Source organism: Chelonoidis abingdonii, chromosome 3 (genome assembly GCF_003597395.2).
Source record: "Chelonoidis abingdonii isolate Lonesome George chromosome 3, CheloAbing_2.0, whole genome shotgun sequence".
In the NCBI taxonomy this organism is placed as follows: Eukaryota; Metazoa; Chordata; order Testudines; family Testudinidae; genus Chelonoidis; species Chelonoidis abingdonii.
This window is the reverse complement of record NC_133771.1, coordinates 76,767,029-76,789,804: the sequence shown is the minus strand read 5'-3', so window position 1 is coordinate 76,789,804 and position 22,776 is coordinate 76,767,029. Positions and strand designations below refer to the sequence as shown.

General features: G+C 40.7%; 1 protein-coding gene across 4 annotated transcripts in view; it reads right to left on the bottom strand.

The window, feature by feature from the left end:
- KLHL32 (kelch like family member 32) overlaps positions 1 to 22,776 on the bottom strand; it is a 152,061-nt gene that overhangs the window by 58,945 nt on the left and 70,340 nt on the right. For all 4 annotated transcript variants that reach the window (XM_032774067.2, XM_075063850.1, XM_075063848.1 and 1 more), the window contains exon 4: positions 20,811 to 20,909. In XM_032774067.2, the coding sequence (XP_032629958.1) occupies positions 20,811 to 20,909 (99 nt within the window). The remainder of the gene's footprint in view (positions 1 to 20,810; positions 20,910 to 22,776) is intronic.

Below are 22,776 nucleotides of genomic sequence, written 5' to 3'. Positions count from 1 at the left end.
AATCATGACTACAGAGATATCCTTTCATTTCTGTTGTACACTACATATCCCTATTTTAGAAAAATAATACGAATGCAACATTAAGATGGCACAGTTCAACATTTTAGCACATCACATAATAGAAAAACAAAGTTTGCACAGCATTGTTAAAGTAGCCACAAGACATTTATGCAGTGTTTTCAATTCCTGTTTACATTTCTTTAATTTCAAAGTGAGTTGGGCTGTCCTGGGAATCCCACATGTGGCTGGCACAAAACCTCCTCAGTTCGGAAGTTTCACATAACAGAGGCAATGTTAGCATTACTTTCCACAAGAAAAATCCTGTGGGAACAAAGTGAGTGCTATAGCAGAGGCCAACTCTTCCATTGCCCGCCCCTTCTCACACTCACAGTCCCAGGCTCTGGAAATCCCTAAACCCAAAGAGAGTGTTTCTGGAGATTTAAAGACCTTAAAGATTTTACAAAACTTGGAGAGTCTCCCTCTCCTCTGAGGATACAGCATGTGGGATGATTTGGTCCCTACTCTTTACCCTGGCAAGTATTATTTATGGGCATTAAATACATTTTGTTTTTTTTTAAACTATTTTTTACTCCATTGCCTGGCAGAGCCAATACAGTGATGGGAGAGAGCTGAATTCTATTTTGGTACATTTAGCATCAACAATTTTGTTAGCTGACTGCCATTTACAGCATTTTTATTACTAGTGTCAAAGCCAGAGAGAACAAATTTTGACTTTCAGATCCCAAACTGACTTTACAGGGTTGGCAGTTAGAAAAAAAAACATTTACCACCTATAAAATGAAGAATTTTGATAGAAGCCTCTGAAGAGTCAATAAATATGGAATGCCATAAAACCATATTTTCAGTCACTTTGTAGAATATAACCACAACTGAGGTGCAGAATGTCTGGGGAATTTTGCTCCTCTGTGAGGCACAGTAGGAGTGCCTGTGCCTGACGGACAGGGCAAAGTGAATCTGAGATGGGCATGGGGACTTAATAAGATTAGTTTTAAAATGTGCCACATGCTCTGAAATGATTTTTCAGCCGCTTATGTCTTATTTTGCAGTTTTTCAGTTAACAGCACAGCAAAGGCCCTAGTACTCATTGGCAATTTACATGCAAAAGTTAAAATTTCAGTTGTTTTTGCAGGAACTGTGTCTTAAAAATATGGTTAGAAGTATTTATTTATTTGAATTTTTTTCTCTTCTTGAAAATAAAAAATAACTGAAGACAGTTTCCTTAATTTTTTGAGAGAAGAAAGTACGTTTAAACTGAGATCATGCACAGAAAGTTTCATGTCAAGAGGAAAGATTCATCAGAAATTTATAAGTGTTTATATAATACTATTTGGAGTCTTTACTACTGATTGATAGCACAATCTAATATCAAGGTCTCCTTACACTTCCCATTATAAGGCCTCATTTCAATTGCTCATTTTTTCCCCTAAATTTAAGCACCTAGGCTGAATTTCTCCAGGTTTATATTTTCTTTAATTTCAGCCAAAACAGTTGTGTGTTACTGAGACTGATGCTAGGGAAAAATACATTGTTTTGCCAACGTTAAAAATTTTTGGCAGCCATTTCTTTGAGCTCTACCACCCCCATATTTTGAAGGAAGAATTTAAAATTTAGCAGGTGAGTAGGCCTTTGTGTCAGCACCTCACAAGGCTGGACTGTGGGAGACCTATTGTGAAATAGCGAGTAAGGGTTTGAAGCTAAATAGTGCTGAGTGCCATCAGCTCTTATTGAAGTTCATGAGTCACGAAGAAACTGAGCCCCTATCAGGATTTGGCCCTAAATGAATGAACAATAAAAAAACCAAGGATAATGAGTCACAAAATGCACTCTGTTAATTCATTTGGGTAACTATATATCTATTTAGGAACCTAAGTGGCCCCCACCACTGTGATATCTGAGCACCTCACAGTCATTGGATTTTATCCTCACAACAGAAATTAGGCTAGGCATAACAGGTATACTTTTTAAAAGATTAGAGTTGGTTGAAAATGAGATTTCTTTCCCAAAAATTTGAGTGAAAAATTAGTCCCTTTTGTCACGATTTTGATGAACTATTTCGTTGAAATTTCAAAATTTGGAATATTTCAACCATCTCTAAAACCCTTACCAATGTCTTGATACAGTGGCAGGCTGGGACAGATTATATGTATTTTTAAAGAGGGTGGGACTAATACAACATGACCCTCGTCATTCCTCTGGTCACTTGTTTATATGGTTTAACCCCTTTTCTACAGCCTTCATTTGTTTGTTCGTCTACTGAGTCTATAAATTCTGGTCAGGGGCTGGATAGTCTTATCTGTTTGTATAGCACATTGCCAATGGAACCCTGGTCCTTACCAGGGCCGCTGTGCGCAGCCACAATACACATGGTAAATGATGATGATAATCTAATGTTCAGAGGAGCATGCACCACATATTTATATATAGATACCCCAATCCAGTAATTAAACCTCCACTCAACTCCCTGAACAGATTGCTTCTGCTCCCAGCAGAAATAATTTGTGCAGGTATTGTGGAGGCTGGAGTGCCAGAACAGAAAAAACACATTAATACTGCTTTTGAAGTATGTATTGTGGGCCAAAGCCTCCTAGCCCTTCATACACAGAACTCCTTTCGAAGCCAATAGGAGTTTCGTGAATAACGTGTTTTCAGGACTGAGACTTCATATGTATGTATTTGGAGTAGCTACAACACTTCCTTCACACTGGGCAGAAATGTTTAGATATTATAATGATCGGGATCTTATAAACACATAATTAGATTAGATAGGGTTCCAAGTAACTAAGAGGGAGATTTTCAAGGCATGAATAGTTGTTAGACACCTCACTTCCCCAAGTTACCTGGAAAATCTCCTCCTGAAATACTTTGTCCCATATTTTAGAAATTTAGTGAATAGCTTGTTACCACTGTCTCTCTGCTCCAAAGAACATATACAAATTATACATGTACACACACAATATGTGGAGAGAATTCCATACGTTTTTCCTTCTGCCTGAGACCTACCTACCTCCCCATTCTTTGACGTCAACAGTTCGAATGTCATAACTGTTGTATGTATTGTAACCAAATGCAAAATGTGCCAATTTAGAAATACTCAGGTTATGAGCAGACTTAGTTCTATAAAACAGAGCAGAGGTACACATCTTTCCACATCCAAGGCCACATGTACTCCACAGCAAGTTAGACCTAAATTCTGTGACAAGGGCCATAGGTTCTGCAACACTCTGGTGCAGCAGATGGGAAATTCTACAGCAGCTTTATGCTTCATTCAAATTAATAAGCAAGGTTTTGAATTAATTAGTTTGAAAATGGGGCACAGCCAGGGCTTTTGGCATCTGGGTGGTACAGGAGACAGTTTTGGATTGTGGGATAAACATATTAGCTGTCTATTTCTGCTAAAATAATCTGTAATGAAATAGTTAATATTGATATATAAATTGTCATCTTTAAATCTGACCATTAGAAACCCATTGAGATGAATGGGGACAGTTTACACATTACAAAGCTATTGTTCCACATTGGCTGAAGACTCGGGAAGAGCAGACTGCATAGATTTACATTTTGTTCAGGTTTTCAAGTTTTCTTCACTACCAGGCTGGATAGAATTTATTTTTTTTAAGTAGAAGTTTACATTCTGGAACACAGATCTGATGCAAGAAATGGTGTCCCAAGGGAAATTCTATTGCTATGTAATTGTGGACAGTACATAGCACTGTCTATGTCTATATATACTACATATGATGGATTGTGATAAGACATTGTGACATTTACCATTACTAATGCAGAGCCATGGAAAATGGTCAGCACTGGCCTTTCTAGTTAAGAGTTTTCTCCTCTTCTTCTCTATCATGAAATCAAATGTTTAAATGTAGACCACACATTATTTAGTATATATTTACAATGAAACTTCAAAACGAGACATTTATTTTTGGGGTCTCTATTTCTACGTTTACTTTTGAACATTTTGGCCTTAGCGTCTTGTCATTTTTATTTATAAAAGCACCCCCTTTCCTTTAACCACTTACGGCATTGCACAGTTAAAAAATAACAAACAGCAACAATTAAAGCATCAGAAAATATATTATATAATGCAAAGGCACCAAATACACAAGGGTTTCAAATTTAGAGTCCAGACCATTTTGGTCGAAATCAGAATCCCCAAATCCAAATATCCCCAGATGTTAAGTGTTTAAATCCTGATTGAGTTTTGTGTGGTTTGGGTCCATTTCTTCAAATCAATAAACAGACCACCATTTTCCTATGGTCCTCTCTATTAATTAGATTGTGAAAGCAGCATAAGATGTAGAAGGTTGTTTTTAATGTCTGTCTTATACTGGGTCAAACATTCTGTACTGTCCTCCATTTGTGCAACTGTTTCAAGGATGTAGTTGCCACTTATTTTTCAGTAAATACTCTTGACAAAGATTCCGTTCCTGCTCAACCTTTGAAATCTTCTAATTGAACGTAATAATAATTTTGCTTCAAAAATACAAAAGAATATAAGATGCAAAGCTTAGTCATCTACTTCATAATGGAAAAAATAAGAATTTATCTTTCTGTTTTAACCAGTTTAGTGTAAATAAATGAAACAGGGAACAAATAATAACCATCTGATACTTCAGAGATGAAATTTGACTCCAACTCATTCATTAGCTTCTTCAGACCCACATTCCCTTCAAGTTCCTAGGTTTACAAATGATTTATAGTAACTATTTTGGTAGTTTTGTAGCTTTTCCTTACTAGAAAAGACTGTAAAACCAGAGTCCTTCAATTTTTCAGAAATATCTTTGCTACAATGTTCAATAACAACTGGACCAAATTATTTTTATCAAAAGAAACTTAAATAAAATGTCCCTCTGTTTCCTTACAGGAGGTAAAAAGCTCCATAGATCTAGCACTTGTATTCCTGGTCTCTGATATTACAGCAGTAAGTCTCCTCTTTCAGGTCACGTCTTCCACATAAAAGTGCTAAACTAATGCCGCTTAATGACAAATTAATGTCCATGAATAAAAAATACACCTCTAATAGCGTAGAGTAATTTGCCATTACAATATCATCATTGGACATGCCCCTGGTTTAATACGACGTATTTAATTCATAACTTAATGAGTGATATATAAAAAGAGAGAGATGAACCCTGCAATTACATTTATGTGAGTCTGTCACCTTATTTGTAAAACCTTAGAGTCATTTACATTCAAATTAGAACAAATGAGTGATTTCACAAAGTGCGGTGATAAATGACCATTACTGCACAAGACAGAACTGTATTTCCTCTGAAAACATTAACAGTTTCCTATTATTTGTTAAAAATTACAATGTATATTGCCCAGCATTGTGTGAATAATGACTTTTTTACTGATCAGGTCAGAAGACTAATATGGAACAAAAATAATTTTTCTTTTCATTTTTTTCTGATTTTTGCTTTAATTCATCTACTGGACAGTGATGGACTTACACTGCCACCTGCTGCCGAGAAGTGGGTATTGACAGCACCCACTTGGATATTTTAAAATAAGTTCAGTCATTTACCATCTCAGGAGATTTTTTTTGTCATACAGCCAAATGATTTTTCCTATCAGATCAATGCACCTGGATGTACATTGTGAGATTGGCTGGTAAATGTAGAGATATTACGTAATTATAAGTAACATGATTTGCATGTGTATGTATAATTGCCCCTTTTGGTAAGGAGAATGTAACAGCTAAAGACATGGAGAAAACACGTAATGTGAACAGGGCCGGCTTTAGGCCAATTCCACCAATTCCCCCGAAACGGGCCCCACGCCTAAGAGGGCCCCATGCCCAGTGAGAATCTCTTCGTTGGTTAGAGGCACCTTTTTAATTTTTACTGACCTGGTGGCGCTCCGGGTCTTCGGCGACACTTCGGTGGTGGGTCCTTCACTTCCTCTGGGTCTTCAGCAGCACTTCGGTGGCAGGTTCTTCAGTGCCACCGAAGACCTGGAGCGAGTGAAGGACTCGCCGCCGAAGACTCGGAGCACCGCCTGGTGAGTATAAGCCCCATGTGTGTTTTACTTTTTTTTAAATGTATAGTCATCCCTGCCAGGGCCCCGTCGAAACTGTTGGAATTGGGCCCCGCACTTCCTAAAGCCGGCCCTGACTGTGAAGCCTTAGTGTTGGTCAGATGGTGATAAAAGAAAACAAGAATTGAATGTGATGACTCTAAACATTCAGGGCCTCAATTCAGTCCAGGTTTTCATCCACATAAAGGCCCATGAAGGGTCCCAAAGGCAGAAATCCTCCAAGAGGTGGCTGTGGTTAGAAAGAGGATGTGGCAAGGACAGTCAGGACAGCATTAATTCAGTGCATTTCCTCCTCTCAAGTCAAAGGCACAAACCAAAATTGTTCCTTCTTCCTGATGGAAACCTCTGAGGGAAGGCAGTGACAATAACATTGCCAGCCCTCCCATTTGGGGCACAATTGAAGGCCTGACAATGCAAGGAAGAGTAAACTGAATATCCCTGCACCTCTCAGGTAAATCTCAGTTACATCCTTGTGCATGGGGGTTAATGCTCTTGGAGTAGTTTGTCTACCACCATGAGCACCTCACATAGGTAACTGGCAGTGTGGTAACACATCAAAACAGGACTCTGATCATATGGGTATGTCAGCAGGGCCAGCTTTAGGCACAGCAGGGCCCTATTTGAAGGAGCTGCCGCTGAAGTCCTATCACTGTCTTTGGCAGCAGCTAAATCGCTTCCACAGACGAAGGTCCCTCCACCAAAATGCCGTCAAAGATAGCGGCAACAACTGAGCTGACGACGACAACAGTGCTGGGACTTCGGCGGCAGCTCAATCGGCTGCTGGTGCCTTCGGTGGCATTTCAGCGGAGGAACCTTCCTCCATGGCAGCAATTGAGCTGCTGCCGAAGACAGTGGCGGGACTTTGGCAGCAGCTCCTTCGGGACATTCTTAGGAATTGGCTGAATTGCTCTAAAGCCGGCCCTGGATGTCAGAGTCCCTTTTCTCATTGCTAGCAGTTGAAAAAGGGAAGAGGAAGTGAGGTGAATGGAAGGGGCACAATATCATTAGTCCTCCCTTAGGCCTGGTCTACGGTGGGTGGGGGGGAAGAAATCGATTTCTTGGGGATCAATATATCGCATCTCATCTAGATGTGATATATTGATCCCCGAACGCGCTCCTGTCGACTCTGGAACTCCACCAACGCGAACGGCGGTAGCAGAGTTGACATGGGGAGCCACAGACATCGACCCGGCGTCGTGAGGACGGTAGGTAACTCGATCTAAGATACTTCGACTTCAGCTACGCTATTCATGTAGCTGACGTTGCATATATTAGATCGATCCCCCCTTCACTTGATAGGAGGAAATGCACCGAATAGCGTAGCTGAAGTCGACCTATCTTAGATCAAAATAAAATTACTTACTTTGTGTCCTCGCAGTGCTGGTCGTGGCTCCCCTGTCGACTTTGCTTCTGCCTCTCGCCAAGCTGGAGTACAGCAATCGACGGGAGAGCGATTGGGGATCGATATATCACATCTACACTACACACAATAAATTGATCCCCGATAGATCGATCGCTACCCACCAATCCAGTGGGTAGTGTAGATGTACCCTTAGTCTCCCAGTTTAAGTACTTAGCTGCATAGACAAAGACACAGCAGATCTTACTTCCTAATACTGTCTTTGGGCTCCTTGTTCCTGCCCTAGTAAATGAGTTCTTCTGTTGGTAGCTCTTCCACTCAATAACTGGCAGAACATGATACTCTTTCCAGAATTGCTGGTTCAGCACAGCAGCCACTGGCTGGATAATGGTGAAAACAGGGGAACTTTAAACCGGGTTGTGATGTATTCTAGACATTGAAAAGGGTCACTCATTCCTTCCACTGGAGAAAGCTGGTGTGCTTAGCCTTTATGGTGATGGATCTTTTATACAGCATCACTTTGTAATATACATGTACTTTTTAAAAACTCAGTCATACTAATTACGTCTTGGTTGCTTGGTGACCTTCAGATTTTTCTCCAGGAGTTTAATTTGCTCTATATGAAAAACCCAGAAGCTAAATTCCCGCATGAGTTTGGGCTGCTAGCAATACAGAGGTGATGCTCTCAATCTCTGGTGTAAGAATTAATGTATTTTTTTAGGAGTATATCTAAGTGTAGGTTGGGAGTGTGCTATGGGCACAACTCCAGATGGAGGGGGTGGGATAAGGGAGATTTAATACCTTACCAAACTCTGGCCCTGAATCACAAGATGAACAAAAAAACCAACCTCTTTTTCATACACCAGCAGATTTCATTGTAGCCCTTTGTTATAAACAGATAGCTAAGGGTTAATGTCTCTTTCACCTGTAAAGGGTTAACAAACAGGGAACTAAACACCTGACCAGAGGACCAATCAGGAGACAAGATACTTTCAACCCTGTGTGGAGGGAAGTTTTGGGTGTGGGTCCTTTGTTCTGTGTGTCTGTCTTTTCTCGGGGGTATGAGAGGGACCAGACATTACTACAGGCTTCTCGAAAGTTCTGTTCAAATAGTCAGTAGAAAAGGATTTTAGTTTTTGTTTGTTTTACTCTATTTGCAATTGTGGATCTGGCTGGTTAACTTTTATATGTGTAGTTGCTGGGAATATTTTGATTTGTATTGGTACTGGGGGAAGGTGTCTTTCCTTTGTCTGTAAACTATAGGACCTGTTAATATTTACATCTTGAAGTTACAGAGATAATTCTTTACTTTTTCCTTTCTTTATTAAAGATTTCTTTTAGAGAACCTGAATGATCTTTCCTTGTTTCCCTTGTTTCATCCCAGGAGAGTGGTGTAAAACAGGACTGGTGGGGGAGGAGAGAAGGGGGAGAGAGAGGCTAATTTCTCTCTGTGCCAGGAATACTGCCTCTCTCAGGGAAAGTCTGAGGGGAGGGGGAAGGGGGAATGGTTTATTTCTCCTTGTTTTAAGAATCCAAGGGATTTGGGTTCTTGGGGACCCCAGGGAAGGTTGGGAGGTCAGAGTGCCCCAAAACACTATTTTTGGGTTGGTGGCAGGCTATCAGATCTAAGCTGGTAATTAAGCTTAGAGGTTTCATGCAGTACCCAAATTTTGGACGCTAAGGTTCAGATTTGGGAAAAATACCTTATGACACCCCTTCCATTTGAAAAAAAAAAAAAGAAAATACATATTTAAAAATATGTAAATAAATGTAATAGTTGAGAGTCCGTGGAGGAAATGGACAGGTCACTTGTAAGATGCTCATACTTCTGATGACAAATTTGGTATAAACACCTAGAGAGACCAAGGAGAGAGATAAACATTACATGTTCTTGGCTGGGCTGGTCTAAACTGCGTGGTAACCATCTAACTTATACAAGTTCAGTTACATGAATAACATAACTGAAGTTGATGTAGTTAGTTCCACCTACTGTGGTGGCTACAATGCACTGTGTCGATGGAGAGTGTCTCTTCATCAACTTCCCTTACAACTTCTCGGGGAGGTGAAGTACACAAATCAATGGGAGAGTGCTCTCCCATCTAGTTAGTGGGTCCTCACCATACCTACTAATCGACACTCACTGCATCAATTGCAGCAGTGCTGATCTACCAGTAAGTGCAAACATGCCCTTGGACAATTCCAAGCAAATAAAACCAAAAGTAAGTTTTGGCATCAGGTTTTACCTTCTTAGACAGGAATATATCAAAAATTCCAACAATTAAGGAAGCATGAATGGCAATCAGGGCCACCGCCTGTGACTAGAACTTCTGCCCTTCCTGGATATAAAAAGAGCAGAAAACACTTGTGTGGCAAACTCTTTCCCAAATCTGGACCTTAGAGTACAAAATCTGGGTGCTTTACTGTGAACCTCCCTAAGCTTATACCCAGCTTGGATCTTATTTCGCTGCCACCAGATAGTATTGAGGCTACTATCAGCCTGGGTTCCCCAAATTCCTTGGGGACCCCCTCTCTGGCCTCCCCAACTTTCCTGGGAGGACCCCAAGACCCAGACCCTGGGTCTCCATATCTCAAACGGGAAAACAAGTTCCTCCCCTTGTCTCCTCGTTATCTGCTCCCCGCTTCCCTCCCTGGGTGAGCCTGGGCGATGCAGTACTTAACTCCTTGAAGGCAAAACAAAAGAGGGTAATCACCCTCCCCCTGAGGCGATGCCTTCAAACCTAGTAAAAGCTAACAAAGAGATTTTCCACCCCTCCTTCCTGTAGCCTCACCAGAGAAAAACCAAAAACCTCAACCAGGTTTTAAAAGAACTTTATATAAAGAGAAAGAAAATACAGAAAATATCATCACTGCATTAAGATGTCAATACAGGCTCTTGGCTTATAAGAAAATAGGAATAAACAGTCTGATTTAAAGATAGCCCAATTAAACCAGTCCAGCAATCAACACCCATGTAAATACAAATCAAAGCACATCACAGCCAATTACTTTGGTTCCTTTGTACTCACACTTGATAGTAGAATATTTGAAAGAAGATGGGAGTTAGAAGAAAAGCGTGTTTACTCACAGCGAGGAAAACAAAAAGGCACAGAACAAAGCCAGAAACCTCCAGAGGTTCCCACCCTTACTTTTGGAAAATCCGGTTTCCTGATTGGTCCTCTGGTCAGGTGTTTGGTTCCCTTTGTAAACCCTTTACAGTAAAAGAAAATTAACCCTTACCTTACCTATCTACTTATGACAACTTGGGATCCCTACGTATAAGGACTGTCAATACCTTCTCAGATGAGGAGAATGAATCACATGTGCTAAAACATGCAACAGTCCAAATTACTGTCCAATGTCTAACTTCCCTTCTCTACCAAGGTAATCAAAAGCTAGCAAAAAAGTTCCAGTGCCACCTTTTATTTGCCAGTACTTGGATTGCCATCAGTCAGGCTTTAGCTTAGGTATGGGACGGAGACAGCACTTCTCTCCCAGTACATAGGCAAGATAAATATATCCATACTCATCCTGCTGAACATTTCTGCAGTTGTTTATTTTGGTGATTATTTGGTGATATTCCTGACCTGACACCTAGGCGAATGGTAACACTGTGAAATGACTTCTGTCATGTGCTTCCTCTGAGCCTGAAACAAAGCGCAGATCTACAGAGTTCCACAAAGCTCTCTCCTCTTCCCCATATTATTCAACATCTATATGAAGCCAGTGGGAGAGCTAGTGAGACAGCATAGACTCAAGTGCCACAGTACGGAGAAGTCACCTAGCTATACATCCCCTATGTGTCATTTCTCAGCTTTATCAATGCCTGGTTGAAATCAGCACCTGGCTGATGAGCAGTGGCTAAAGCTGAAGCGAGGCAGAGTGGGTTGATACTGATAAGAAGAGCTGAAGAACTTGCCTTCTCAATAAGCATTCCTCATCATTAAGGACATATGCCCTCACCCTGTTCAAACAGTTTGCACCTTGGAAGTTCTATTGGGCTCCTCACTCCTATTAGAGGCCTAAATAGTCATGGCAGAAAAAAGCACCAACTTCCATCTACATCTGGCCACAAGACTGAACTCCATCTTCTCAGACATAGACCTAGCCACAGTGAGCATTTGTGGCCTCCAGACTTTATTACTGCAGTTTATATCTAAGAATGAAGCCACACACACCTGATGAGATATTAAACAGATGCAAAATGCAGTGACCCATCAGCTTAGCAACAAAGTGAGCACATCACCCAGTACTCTATTCTCTGCAGTGAATTCCCACTGAATACAGAGTCCAGTTTAAAATCTGTGTCCAGATATTCAAAGACCTCTGTAATATTTCCCTTAGCTACTCCAAAGCTACGGCCTCCTATTTCAGCTATTTTCCACTGGGACCACAAAGGCTGAGATTTTTAAAGAAACCTACAAGATTTAGCACCCACATCCCATTGAACTTCCTTGGGAAATCCCAGCAAAAACTGTCAACCAGTTTGGGCTGGGCGACACACAAAGATTTGAGAGTCCAGGAGACAGAAATCTCACAGGATCGGGATCTAGACTATGGAGAGAATGAACTTCACCACCTTCAGGTCTAAATACAAAACTCATCTCTTCAGCTTAGCTTTCCCTCAGTAATTTGCTATCTCACACACACAGCAGCAACAATAAAAACTATAAACTAATCAGAATATTTCTTCTGAAGGCTGGGATGGCTGAGAGAGATTTCTATTGTTATTTCAATTTTCAAATAGAATCACAGAATATCAGGGTTGGAAGGGACCTTGGGAGGTCATCTAGTCCAAACCCTGCTCAGACAGATTTTTACCCTAGTTCCCTAAATAGCCCCCTTTAAGACTGAATTCACAACCCTGGGTTTAGCAGGCCAATGCTCAAACCACTGAGCTATCCATCCCTCCCCCCCATACTTAGGAAGCAATCAGATATTACAATGATGGGGGTTGCAAGTACCGAGATAGATTAGACAAATAGAACTGTGTTCCGGAAAGAAAAGAAAAAGGCACAGGGCGCTGTCAGAGAAAGGTCTGTTGAAAGGGGAGCTGAGGCAGTGCAATATACAACACTGATGAGTAGAGGAGTTTTTAAATTAAGAGCTGGGTGAAAGCCTATAGATGTGGAGGAGCACGTGGTTCAGATAGACACATCCCTTAGGGGAGTATTTACTAAAGAGGAGACTCTATATCCCAGCAAAGAGGAGAGGACAGAAGTTGATAAAGTTCAGGCAGAGACTGAAGAGAAACAGTCTAGCAAAAAAAGAGCCCCATTCAGTTACATCACACAAAAGGCAGGCAATTAAATATTGACAAATTTTATAAGTGCTTATATACAAATGCTATAAGTCTAAATACTAAGATGGGTGAACTTGAGTGTCTGATATTAAATAAGGATATTGATATAATAAGCATCACAGAAACTTCATGGAATTATGATAATCAATGGGACACCATAATACCAGGTACTAAACATATAGCAATGACAGAGTAAGTCATGCTGGTAGGGGAGTGGGACTATCTGTGAAAGAAAGCACTGAGTCAAATATAATTAAAATCTTAAATGAACTAAACTGTACCACAGAATCTCTCAGAATCTCTCTTCTATGCTTGAATCATAAGAGAATACCAGTAGGAATTTACTACCAACCATGCAACCAGCATGGTGAGGGTGATTGTAAAATGCTCAGAGAGATTTGAGAGGCTACAAAAACAGAACATCCAATAATAAGAGAGAGTTCAACTATCCCCATATTCACTGGGAACCTGTCACCTCAGTACAGGATGCAGATACAACAACTCACAAGGGAAAAAGCAATTGTTAATTTAGTCCTAAGTGGAACATAGGAACTGATCCAACAGGTGAATATTGCTGAATTACTGAGTAATAGCAACCATAATCCAATTAAATTTAACATCCTTGTAGGGAGAAATACCAAAGAAATGCACCACAGTGGCATTTAACTTCAAAAAGAGGAACTACATAAAAATGAAGAAGTTAGCTAAATTGAAATTAAAAGGAACAGTCACTTCACTAGAGTGAAATGCCTGCTTGCTGCATTGAAACAATTAAAAAACTCCACAATAGCGGCAAAAACTAAATGTATACCCCCCCAAAAAAGTAAGAGGACCTCCCCCGCTCCCCCGCCCCCCCCCAAAAAGAGCCACCACAGCAAAACAACAGAGTAAAAGATGCGGTAAGGGGCAAAAGGCCATTCTTTAAACACTGGAAGTCAAATTCTCCTGAGGAAATTAGAAAAGAGCATAAATTATGGCGAGTCAAATGTAAAAGTATAAAATAATCAGGAGAAAAAAGAATTTGAGGAGCAAATAGCAAAAAGGTGCAAAAACTAACAAAATATTTGAGTACATAAGAACCAGGAAGCCTGCCACACAATCATTGGGGCCACTAAAAGAGAAAGGTGCTAAAGGAGCACTCAAGGAAGAAAGGGCCATTGCATAGGAGCTAAATCAATTCTTTGCATTGGGCTTCAGTGCAGGGGATGTGAGGGAGAGTCCCACACCTGAGAGCCATTTTTTTAGCTGACAAACCTGAGGAACTCTCCCAGATTGAGGTTTCAGTAGAGGAGGTTTTGGAACAAACTGATAAATTAAACAGTAAAGAGTCACCAGGATCAGACGGTATTCACCCAAAAGTTCTGATGGAACTCAAATGGGAAATTGCTCAACTACTAAACTGTAGTATGTAACATATTGCTTAAATCAGCCTCTGTATCAGATGACTGAAAGATAGCTAATGTAAGGCAGATTTTTTTTTTAAAAGGCTGCAGAAGTGATCCTGGCAATTACAGGCCAGTGAGCCTAACTTCAGTACCAGGCAAATTCATTGAAACTATAGTAAAGAACAGATTTATGAGATATGTAGATGAACAAAATATATTGGGGAAGAGTCAACATGGCTTTTATAAACTGAAATCATGCCTCACTAATCTATTAGGATTCTTTGAGGGTGTCAAAAGACTGGGACTGTTCAGTTTAGAAAGAGATGACTAAGGGGCGATATGATAGAGGTCTACAAAATCATGAATGGTGTCAAGAAAGTGAGTAGGGAAGTGTTATTTACCTCTTAACATAAACACAAGAACCAGAGATCACCAAATGAAATTAAGAGGCAGCAGGTTTAAGACTAACATAAGGAAGTACTTCTTCACACCACACATAGTCAACCTGTGGAACTCACTGGCAGGAGATGTTATGAAAGCCAAAAATATAACTGGGTTTAAAAGAATTAGATAAGCTCATGGAAGACAGGTCCATCACTGACTATTAGCCAGTATGGTCCGAGACACAACCTAAACCTCTGACTGCCAGAAACTGGGACTGGATGACAGGGGATGGATCACTAGATTAGCTGCTCTGTTCTGTTCATTCCCTCTGAAACATCTGGCACTGACCACAGTCAGAAGACAGGATTCTGGGCCAGATGGACAATTGGTCAGACCCAGTATAGCCATTCTTATGTTCTTATCTATGCAAAAGTCAAGAGAACATGGAATTCTGGCCTTAAAACAAGGAACTTCCTTCATTTTTGACTGAATACTTTTGTTCCCATATTAGGTAAAAATATAAACTTTATCATTTAAAACTATGTTCCCTTTAGACTTCCAAACTTAATTCATACTTCTTTCACAATCAGTTGTTGATCTTAAATTAATAAAGATTTTTCTAGATAAAAACATGGAATCCACATTAGGAGTAAAAGAGGATTTGGTGGTAATATGTGAAACAAAGAAATAGAAAAAGTGCATTCAGTGAACCAGAAAGATCATACAGCTTGATTCCACAGTGTTATCAGAAATTTCTAAGATATGGCCATTACATAATTTTGAAGAACTGTCCCAGGGTCTTAAGTTTATTCTGTTTCATATAACATTATCTTTAATCAGAAATTCGTATTAGTGATTTCATGCTCTTGACTTGTGTTTGTGATTCAAGCAATTGGTTATAGAAATCTTTGTGAGATTTATCAACAGTTTCAATAACTTGTTCTAAATTAGTCATTCTAAGAAAAATGGCATCTACACTGGAGTCAAATGAATCTAATATATCTCGCAGAAAACTAATTGCAGTCAACTTGGGGCCAAATTCTCCTCTCACTCACACTGGTCTTACATTGGTTTATTTCCACTGAGTGTTATGGAATTTTTTCTGATTTGTATTAGATTAAGTGAAAAGAGAATCAGAATAATGTTTTTCTTTGTGTCTCCAAAGAATATTTGCTTCCATTTGGAGAAAACTATGGCCCAGTCTAATTCCCACTGAAATCAACAGGAAGACTCCTACTGACATCTATGGGAGTTCAACTGGGCTCATATTCAGGTGGAAGGAATGGAGTCAGACAGTTAATCTTGAATGCCCATGTTGGCAAAAATATAAGAATATCTAGGGAGAAACAAGGAAAGCTATTATTAAAAACACACTCAAGAAGGTTGTGCTACACCCAACCCAAAAATTACAGAAAATCCTAATAAGCAAAACCTCTGCATCAGCATCACACAGCAATAATAAACTAGATACGTTCCATATAATGTACTTCCTCAGGCTATGCTGAGCTAAAGCTCAATATCTCAACAATTCAAAACAAAAAGAAAGAAAGAAATCCAATGTCATGGTAAACCGAGAAAAGTGCAGCACCCACGGATCCAACGGCAATATTAGAAAAAGACAAGTGTGGGAAGGGATTATTCCACTCCCCATCCCTTACCATTTGCATCATAGTGAGTGGAGTCACACCTGGAGAGACTTACTGGGTCCTACCTGTAGCAGTTTTTAAAGTGGCCTGGTTAAATAAGGCTCAAGTTTTTAAAGATATTTAGGTGTTTCATAGATTCTTAGGTCAGAAGGGACCAATATGATCATCCAGTCTGACCTCCTGCACAAAGCAGGCCACAGAACCCTACCCATCCACTTTTATAACAACCCCTAACCCATGACTGAGTTATTGAAGTCCTCAAAATTGTGGTTTGAAGACCTCAAGCTGCAGAGAATCCACCAGCTAATGGTTAGAAACCTTCGTCTAATTTCAAGTCTAAACTTCCTAATATCCAGTTTGTACCCATTTGTCCTTGTGCCTACATTAGTACTAAGCTTAAATAATTCCTCTCCCTCCCTAACGTTAATCCCCCTGAATATTTATATAGAGCAAGCATATCCCCCCGGAGCCTTCTTTTGGCCAGGCTAAACAAGCCAAGCTCTTTGAGTCTCCTTTCATAAGGCAGGTTTTCCATTCCTCGGATCATCCTAGTAGCCCGTCTCTGAACCTGTTCCAGTTTGAATTCATCCTTCTTAAACATGGGACACCAGAACTGCACACAATATTCCAGGTGGGGTCTCACCAGCGCCTTATATAACGGTACTAACACCTCCTTATCCTTGCTGGAAATACCTCGCCTGATGCATCCTAAAACCGCATTTGCTTTTTTAACGGCCATATTCGCATTGGCGGCTCATAGACATCCTGCTATCAACCAATACCCCAAGGTCCTTCTCCTCCTCTGTCGCTTCCAACTGATGCGTCCCCAATGTATATCTAAAATTCTTATTATTAATCCCTAAGTGCATGACCTTGCACTTTTCACTATTATATTTCATCCTATTACTATTACTCCAGTTTACAAGGTGGTCCAGATCTTCCTGTATAGTATCCCGGTCCTTCTCCGTGTTAGCAATACCCCCCAGCTTCGTGTCATCCGCAAACTTTATTAGCACATTCCCGCTCTTTGTGCCAAGGTCAGTAATAAAAAGGTTAAATAAGATCGGTTCCCAAAACCGATCCTTGAGGGACTCCACTAGTAACCTCCTTCCAGCCTGACAGTTCACCCTTCAGTACGACCCGCTGGAGTCTCCCCTTTAACCAGTTCCTTATCCACCTTACAACTTTCATATTCATCCCCATCTTTTCCAATTTAACTAACAGTTCCCCATGCGGAACCGTGTCAAACGCCTTACTGAAATCGAGGTAAATTAGATCTACCGCATTTCCTTTGTCTAAGTAATCCGTCACCTTCTCAAAGAAGGAGATCAGGTTGGTTTGGCACGATCTACCTTTGTAAATCCATGTTGCAATTCGTCCCAATTACCATTGACCTCAATGTCCTTAACTACTTTCTCTTTAAAAATTTTTTTCCAAGACCTTACATACTACAGACGTCAAGCTAACAGGCCTATAGTTACCCCGGATCACTTTTTTTCCCTTTTCTTGAAGATAGGAACTACGTTAGGCAATTCTCCAGTCGTACGGTACAACCCCAGACGTTTACCGATTGATTAAAATTCTCGCTAACGGGCTCGCAATTTCATATGCGCCCAGTTCCTTTAATATCCTTGGATGGAGATTGTCCGGGCCCTCCGATTTTGTCCCATTAAGCTGTTCAAGTTTGGCCTCTAGGGGACCTCAGATGCGGTAATATCCACTGCCTCCATATCCTTGATTCCCGTTTTATCATCCTTCCATCATCCCTAAACTCCTCACTAGTCTTTATTAAGACTGAGGCAAAGTAACTTATTTAGACTATTGCCAGCCCTAAGGTTTATCCTTACCCTCCATCCATCGCTCATGTATAGGGCAGCCACTTCTTCTTTCCTTTGTTTTCTCTATTTATGTGCTGTGAACCTTTACTATTGTTTTAATTCCTTGCAAGGTCCAGTTTGAAATCTATGGCCTTTTAGCCTTCTCTCACTTTATCCCTACATGTTCTGACCTCACTAAGGTAGCTTCCCTTGCTAATCCCGCTTATCTTCCACTCCCTGTAAGCTTCTCTGCTTATTTTCCTAATCCCCTCTTTGAGCATGCTGCTCACCACCTTGGCCTACAACTCCTGACGTTCTGACCTCACTAAGGTAGCTTCCCTTGCTAATCCCGCCTTTCTTCCACTCCCTGTAAGCTTTCTGCTTTTTCCTAATCCCCTCTCTGAGATGCTTGCTCATCCAGCTTGGCCTACAACTCCTGCCCATGGTTTTTTCCCCTGTTCTTGGATATGTTGCTATACATTGCAAAGCCTAACTGATTCAGGAGCCTAAATCTCATTTTCAAAAGAAATTTAGGCATGTAGGAGCCTGAATCCCATTGACTATCAATGAGCTTTTGGCTCCTAAGTGCCTAAATCACCTTTGAAAATCAGACTTAGGCTCCTAAATCAGTTAGGGATTGCAATGCTGACTGTAGCAACTCCTAAAAATCTGGGCCTTTTTCTTAATTTTTTTGGTGGTAGTATAAAGGTCTATGTATTTTTTAAATTAATCAGTGTCATGTGGACTTTAAATAGGCATCTGAGAGCTTTAATTTGGACATTGGGAATTCTCTCTACATTGTTATAAAATGTATTTTGTCAATGTATAGAAAGAGGTTTTAATATTAGATGTGACACTTGCATATAGCTTTATATGAATGGACACTATCCTGCAAAGGAATTAATGCTGGTGAATTCTGATGCTGACTGAGTGGTATAGATCTTCCTGTACAGATTTCTTGGCAGAACCTGAATTTAGTAAATAAACATAATAAACCAAGGGCCAAATACTGAGTTAGTGTGAACTGGTGTAGCTACATTGATTTCCATGCAGCTGTGCTGATTTACACCAGCTGAGCCTGACCCAAATTATTGAATAGAAATATATCAGCACTGTTAGAGGAAAGAATTTTTTTCTAACCCTTTAGAAACTTTGAGCCTGGGTCATGAAAATCATGATTTTACACAAAACAGGTGTAAGTGAGGGTAACTCCAACTACTCTTGATTAAGATAGGTGCAACTAACTGCTTGATCCTACTCCCACTCTAGTCAGAGGAAAGTCTCCCTTTGACTTCAGTGGGATCTGGATTAGGCCCTAAGTGAGAGAATAACTTGCCTGTTGGTTCCAGTCCAGCAGTCCTTGCTCAGTGGGATTTTTGCAATATCAGGTTCATCATTATTATTATTCATTTGACAGGCTGCTTGCATGGACATCTTCAGATTGTTTTTTTTGGGTGAGCACATATTTTTTTGGGTGAGTAATATAGCACCAAACCCTTTGTGTTATACCTCAAGGACCTAATCCAAAGCCCACTGAAACCAATGAGAGTCTTTCCATTGATTGCAATGGACAATGAATTGGGTGTATGCGAGAAATATTAAGATGGTGCAGCAGGAAAAGCAACTAAGTAGAGGGACTAAGGTAAAGTAGATTGTGGGCCCCATGACAAACCACTCCGGCCCCTTTCTTTACACTGTCTGATTAACTGCCTTTCCTGTTACATGCCCCTTTCATTCTCTAAGAATAATGTACAGTCATTCTGTACACTCACTGAATGCCAGACTACTTTACCATTTACATTGGTTTCCTGATTGACTTACACTTGCTAGACAAATTAACACCACCATGTATTATAAGCCATTGACACTGTCTCAAAGTGTCTGATTGTGGATAAAATATAAAAACACTACAAAGAAAGGGGGGAAAAAATCAAGTGAAATTGCTGCTTTTAATAATGTATGCCATTGCTACACTGATGATTTAAACCTGCTGCTCTTGCTACCATCAAAATCTGTTCCATTTAGCCAATCCAGATAAACAAACATTTATTTTGTTGCCTCAAAATATTGGTACCATTATTAATATTAGAGGAGTGCATGGGGCCAGTCAGTAATGAGGCTGCATTGTACAAAGAGTGATAGTCCCTATCCCAAAGGACTTACAATCTATATCTAGTATCAGAGGGGTAGCTGTGTTAGTCTGGATCTGTAAAAGCAGCAGAGAATCCTGTGGCACCTTATAGACTAACAGAAGTTTTCGAGCGTGAGCTTTCGTGGGTGAATACCCACTGCGTCTGACGAAGTGGGTATTCACCCATGAAAGCTCACGCTCCAAAACTTCTGTTAGTCTATAAGGTGCCACAGGATTCTCTGCTGCTTTTATGAATCTATATCTAGATATCTATGGCACTTATATGAGGTAGGAAAGTGCTATTATCCCCATTTTACAGAGGAGAATTGAGACACAGAGAGAGTAAATGACTTGCACTAGGTCACATAGGAAGTCTGTGGCAGAGCAGGGACTTGAACCCATGTCTCCCAAGACCTAGGCTAGCACCCTAACCACTGAACCATCCTTTCTCTCTAAAGTTAAATAGACAAGACAGACAAAGGATGGATGCAGAGACAGAGTAATGCCTAGCCCAAACTCACCGAAGATCTGTGGTACAGAAAGGATTCAGGTCTCTTGACTTCCAGTCCAGAACCCTACTAGACCATGCTGACCACAAACTGAACTAGTATTATCCTAGTTCTGTAACATTTCCCATATGTAACTCAAAATTATGGGATTTAACCTTGGAAATAAGGTCTGCAGTCAAAGGGAAATGGTCAGTTAATTAGGTATAGGAGCCTTACCTGGATAAGATAGTGAGAACATAAACTAAGGAGCTCCAACAGCTGCAGGTGACTACCAGCTGCTAGCACATCCTGGATTACTCCTGGCTCCAACAGAATCTAAATGTAAAAAGAAAAAATGAATAATCTGTTGTAAAGAACTAGCCTAAGAATGGGGAAAATATGGAAAGAAAGGAAGCTAACTTTTAGGACTTTCTAACCTTTAGACTTTGAAGGCTATAGGACTTCTCATGTGAATAAAATTTAGTATATGTCTAAGTATTTGAAGGTTTTGGGCTGTAGTTTAAAAAATTCAGTGAGAATATTCAGGGGGATATTTAGTCAGTGAAACAGATTTCTTAAATTGTTCTTAAAGAGGCTTTTGACTAACGCACTTACTATGACTCTCTACTGTGAAAGGCATATTATACATTGAATACACAATTTTATTTTATTTTTGCAAAGCCACACGAACATCTTAAAACAAATGCCCACCAAAATCCTCAGGCCAGCCTTTCTCAGAGCGGTGTGATCATTGTGAACAGAGGTAAGTTACATTAAGGGAGCAGAAAGCTGTTTGCCAACTACACACAAAAATGCTAAGGCGGTTCTGCCAATTAAAATTCTTAGCCTTTCCTGAACCCAGGACTAAGCTGGTTGCTCAGTCAGGTGCTGCTTTCCAGATGCGACTGCCATTGCCACATGTGCAACAGTGGTTTCAAGAGGGAACTCCATTTTATGTCTTCCACCAGGCCTATTAGGAGAGTCTGGTGGAAGCGTCATCCAGATGCTGCACCTCTCCCTGATACTGATCATTCCAGCAGTGCATGAAGAAGAAGAGAAGGAAAAGGGTCACGGCCAAGGTGCAGCTGCTGCACTCGGTGAAAGTCCTCCAGCCACTCTCCTCATCACTGCCTGCCTGTAGAGTATGAACAGCCTGTAGGAGACAACCTGGAGATGTCGCTCCCCCATCCACCATTGCCATCACCTCCCCACTCTTCTACCAGACTCTTCACACCAGAAAGGCCATCAGCAGTCAGGGCATACACACCCACCTCAAGAATCAAAGGGGACCCATTCCCCAACGACAAACCAGCCCATCTTTAGAGGGATTCACCCAACCAACTAGTCAGAGGTTTCAGGAAACCCACCTGACAGCCCTGCTGCTGCTGCAATGTGGAACAACTTCCAGACAGACAAGCCATCTAGAGGATTCTTCATGTGGTGCTAGCAGGGGTGGCTCCAGGCACCAGCGCAGCAAGCACATGCCCAGGACAGCAAGCCGTGGAGGGCGGCCTGCCAGTTGCTGTGAGGGTGGCAGATCACCCACAGAAATGCCGCCGAATCAGTGTGACCCGCGGGCTACCCGCAGGCGTGCCGTGCAAGGCTGCTTGACTGCTATGCTTCCGGGGGCAAAAAACATAGAGCCGCTCCTGGGTGCTAGTGAGGGGGAAAATATGGTGGAAAGAGGGGAGTGGAGATAAAAGGATAATGGCTGTGCACTGGCATGATTGACAGGGCTCTTGGGGGTGGATGTAGGGAGAAGAGAGTGAAATTAGTGAATGGAAGTTAGTGAATACTTTACTTAGGGAATATCAAGTGTAATCACCAGCTGCTCTGGAAATCTTTTGAGGGAGCCCTTTATTAAAATTTTGGCAGTGTATTGATGAGAATTGGTGCCTTCCTAGTGTATTCAGGGAAATTTTAGGCAGCATATTTCATTTCTGTTTGTTTGTAATTGAAAAATTACAGGAAAAAATCACATCCAGCTAAAATATAACTGTTCTAAGCTTTATTGAATTCAGCTGCAGAAAACTACATACAATACAATTTATTTTTGAAAAAAACTTTGTCCTTACAGAAGTACTACAGAAGACTCCACTATCAAGTGCTATAATAAACTATGTGCTACGGATTGCAATATACCCAATCAGTATGTGCAATATACTTTGTGCCTCCTTGCATAAGGCTGTTCATTGTAAGTTTT